The sequence below is a fragment of the Anas acuta genome, chromosome 2 (assembly GCF_963932015.1).
Source record: "Anas acuta chromosome 2, bAnaAcu1.1, whole genome shotgun sequence".
Taxonomy (NCBI): Eukaryota; Metazoa; Chordata; class Aves; order Anseriformes; family Anatidae; genus Anas; species Anas acuta.
In genome coordinates this window covers 29,299,319-29,303,358 of record NC_088980.1, presented here as the reverse complement: position 1 = coordinate 29,303,358, position 4,040 = coordinate 29,299,319, and the positions used below count along the sequence as shown (strand labels likewise).

The window sequence follows — 4,040 nt, the reverse complement described above, 5'->3', positions numbered from 1 at the left end:
TTTTACGTATGTTAATGGAGACTGTCACCAGTTAAACACTGACATGTTTAATATGCAGAACAAAATATGGTTGACTTTTGGGAGCGGGATAGCTTTCCAACTATTCCCAGTAGATGTCAAATGAATACTTGAAATGAAGCAATCATTACTTTGTATTTTATGGCTTGTTTACTGAGTACAAAGAGCCAGCCTGTCACATCAGCTTCCTTAACCTAGCAGTACTGTGCACATGATAGGAAGGAAAATGTTAGCCAGATGATACCAGTAATGCCCTAGATTCATAGGCCTAGGCAGCACAAACATCTTTCTCAGGATTGACTGTTAGTAACCTACATTTTGATGTGCCATCAGTTACGTGAACAGAACTGAAAATATCTTCTGGAAAGAGAATTTGGGGCATTCTGGTTCAAATTTAGCAATTTTTATTTGTAGGTTTCTAAATTATTTTTTTTCTTGTCTTTGTTAGAGGCCTAAAACTAATTGAAGTTTAATATCTCTTGCCCATTCTACTTCCTACCATAAAATCTGAGAAAATTCACTTAAGACTTAAGTACACGTGAATTCCTCAGTAATCAGATATTTGAGCCTGAAGATACTAAATTCAGTACAACCTGTGTATGTGATAAATGCCCAACATTATTTACCAAATATTTCACATAACACAAGATAGGTTCACCTATTTAAAGGATTTCTCAAAAAATGCAGGACCTTATCACTTCAAAAAAAAGTCACTGCAGTATTTCTTCTGTGACTTGATTTGAAGTTTTTAAATGAGATACCTACAACTTATAACACTGGTACATTTATAAGCCTTACCACATTTCTAATTACTCTGTTTTCAACAGAAATATTTCTACCCTTATGAGAATCAATACATGCCCAGAGGTTGAAGAGAATGTACAACTGCAGTGCAAGAAGTCAGACACCTTCTCTCTGCAGACTTGTTTTGAATTGTTTATTGAGGTTTAAGAAGTCATCCACATTTCTATAAATATAGACATTACTTGAGTAAGTGACTTACAATGTCACCAGTGCAGGTACATATATAACCAACATACAAAAGCTCCACTGGAAGCTACTTCAGTTTATTCAAAAAGGACCAAGATGTCATAAAAAAACAGCTGTCATTTCAGTTATTGAAGACACTAAAGTGCATTTTTGGTTAATTCTTGGATGAACAGCTGCTGGTTAAAAAGTTTGATTTTTTTTTTAAACATATTTAAGTTACATTGATTGACATTCAGGTTTGTAGCTGTCATCCTCCTGATACATGGCAGCAGGTAAGAAAAACGCATTTACTTTGCTGGTTGAGTAAGAGGAGGATATATATTTTGCCTTTTTTTTTTAATTCAGTATTTCCAACGAAAGTTTAAAGATAATCTAACATTCTGATGAATTTTTACAGCACCACTAAAGTCAGTCCTACTTAAAGTTAGTCCAGGCTCTGTTTTAGCCCTTTTAATTGCTAACAAGTATCTAAAGAGTCACTTGAAGCTCTGTACCAGTAAGAAAAACTACCCTCCCTTTTCTGTCAAGCACTATCCTGCCCAGTTAACACTGTTTGCACACTCTGTAAACAAGAACAGCTTAAAGCATAATTAAAGCAGAACACAGGCCCATCTTGAAAATCTTCTTCCCCCACTCCTCCCCCCCTCCCAGCAGTGTCAAACGTTTTGAGTGTATAAAGCATTATTACATTCCTAACCACAAAATACTTTAAGAGTCACGATTAAAAAAAAAAAGCATACGTTGAAAGTGACATAGCAATACCACTTTAATAAAATGGGGCATTTAGGGGAGATACAAGATGTGCTCTGCTAAGTTTAACTCCATCTTTACTTCATTACGGTTTCAGTTTTATTGCCAAAAAAGTCACTAATAGAGCGAACAATGCTGCATTGGTTAGAACCATAACAGCCAAAATTGTTCTTTATAGCTCTTTTACTGCAATTAATTTATTTATAATTCGATAGTATGAGGACGTAATATTCATCATTCAAAAACAGATGACTAATTTTGAGTAATAGCTTAAACCTGATTTAATGTGCATGTATAAGGACGAATGGCTACTTCTATAAAAATAAAAAACTTCCATACCAAAAACATGCTATATGTTGGGAAAACACTTTTCCATGCTCCATCGTGTTGTTTACATTTTTTACTTGTCAAAAAAAACTCTTTCGAATCAGTTGAAAAATCCACAGCACTTACGTTTCAAGTATTTGAACTGAACATGATTCAATTTCAAAAAGTGCCAAATTAAAAAAAAAAAAATACACATGTAGCCAAGCTTTCATAGAAATTCCCAAACTAGATAAAGAACAGCCTCTTGAAATAACTTCATACATGTTTTTAAAGCTGTATTATGTTCACCTAAACACTCCACATACGAGCATTAGAAGTTTAAAAACACAGAACACCTTCAATGCAAATTGCTTGCAGAGGGCACCCTCAAACATATGAATACAACACTACGCAGAAAACCCTCGTTTTATTTGGCTATTTAGACATCCATGTCACATATACCCACCCATCCATCCATTTCCTGATAGTATTACATCATCTATTCGGGCTTCTGAAATAATGCAGAGCCATAAACTCAGAAGAGACTATTTAAAAAAAATAAGTTCCATGACTGCACAGCCTTCCACGAGGCAAGGTTGTGCAAGTGATTGTTTAACGTAACTAAGCTTAACGGCATCCAAACGAGCAGGCCTGGGTTTGGAAGCTGTCTCATGTCAAATTTTGACCATGTAACTACTCTAATAGAGAAAGGACAAAATAGAACTCATCTCTTCTTTTTCTGCTGCCTCAACATTTTCCTTCGCTTAATTATCATATCATATAGTTTTTCCAGTCCCTCTTTGAGTCCATCTCCAATGATTGCACAAGTAGGCTGCAAATGCCAGGGGGTTGAAGAACTCAGCTCACTCATCGCTAACATCTTCTCGATTTCAGAAAGCGAGAGAGAGTTCCTCAAGTCCTGCTTGTTAGCAACTATAAGGACAGGCACTCCTTGATTTTCCGATATCCTAGTGATTTTATGAAGTTCCGTTTTGGCCTCCTCCATTCTCTCGACATCGACGGAGTCCACCACAAATACGATGCCATCCGTGCACCTCGTGTACGACTTCCATAGCGGCCTCAGCTTCTCCTGGCCGCCCACATCCCAGAAGTGGAAAGTGACCGTCTTCGAGTTGCCCAGCGTCACTTTGATTTTCTCCGTGTTAAATCCCTTGGTGGGCACGGTGTTGACAAACTCATTGAACTGCAGCCGGTAGAGCACCGTGGTCTTTCCAGCGGAGTCCAGCCCCAGGATGACGATGTGGAAGCACTGGAAGGACGGCAGGCTGGACAGCAGCGGCGTCTGGTCCGAGAGTCCATTCCCCATCGCCGGGCCAAGAGCTGACAGCAGCCTGACAACACCAGCGCCGGGGCCCCCGCTACGCTCCGAGCCTGCGGCGACAAACGCGGCGTTAGCTGGACTCCCGCCCGGCCCTGGGGGGCCCCCCTCACGCCCCCCAAGCCCTCCAACCCCCGCCGTGCCCCTCGCCTACCGCTCGGCGCCGCCGCCCTCAGCGCGGGGAGGTGAGCGCAGCGCCAGCCGCCATGCCACCCGCACCGCCCGCTGCCGCCACCGCCTCTGGCGCTCGGGCTGCGCCCAGCCCGCGCCTAGCCCCGCTCGCCCCGCCCCGCGCCTCTCATTGGCCCCGCCGCGCAGCGGGGGCGGGGAGGAAGGCGGGCTGCGCCTCGCCGATTGGTCGACAGCTTCTGCCACTCACTGCGGACGCCATTTTGTCCCCTTCAACCTAAGGGGAAGGGGGATTGCGGCCCCCGAAGCCACGCCCCCACTTGAGCTTCGCGCGCGCTCATTGGGCACGGGGGCTGTCACTCTGGGCGGCGCCCCGCCCCTCTAGGCGCGGCTGGGGAGCGGCTCGGTGGCGCCTCACAGCGCGCGGGACGCTCCTCGCACTGCACCGCGGCACTGCAGGGCGGGGGCCGCGCTGCGACGCCCTTCCCCGGCCGCCCGTTGCGTTGCC

At 43.9% G+C, this 4,040-nt stretch overlaps 1 protein-coding gene across 1 annotated transcript; it reads right to left on the bottom strand.

Moving 5' to 3' along the window:
• Nucleotides 1-941: 941 nt before the first annotated feature.
• On the bottom strand, nt 942-3,710 carry ARL4A (ARF like GTPase 4A). Its single transcript, XM_068674053.1, has 2 exons — nt 3,558-3,710; nt 942-3,456 (listed from the first exon to the last, which is right to left on the bottom strand). The coding sequence occupies exon 2, from the start codon at nt 3,389-3,391 to the stop codon at nt 2,789-2,791; it is 603 nt and encodes a 200-aa protein (XP_068530154.1). The 5' UTR covers nt 3,392-3,456; nt 3,558-3,710; the 3' UTR covers nt 942-2,788.
• Between the last annotated feature and the right edge of the window lie 330 nt (nt 3,711-4,040).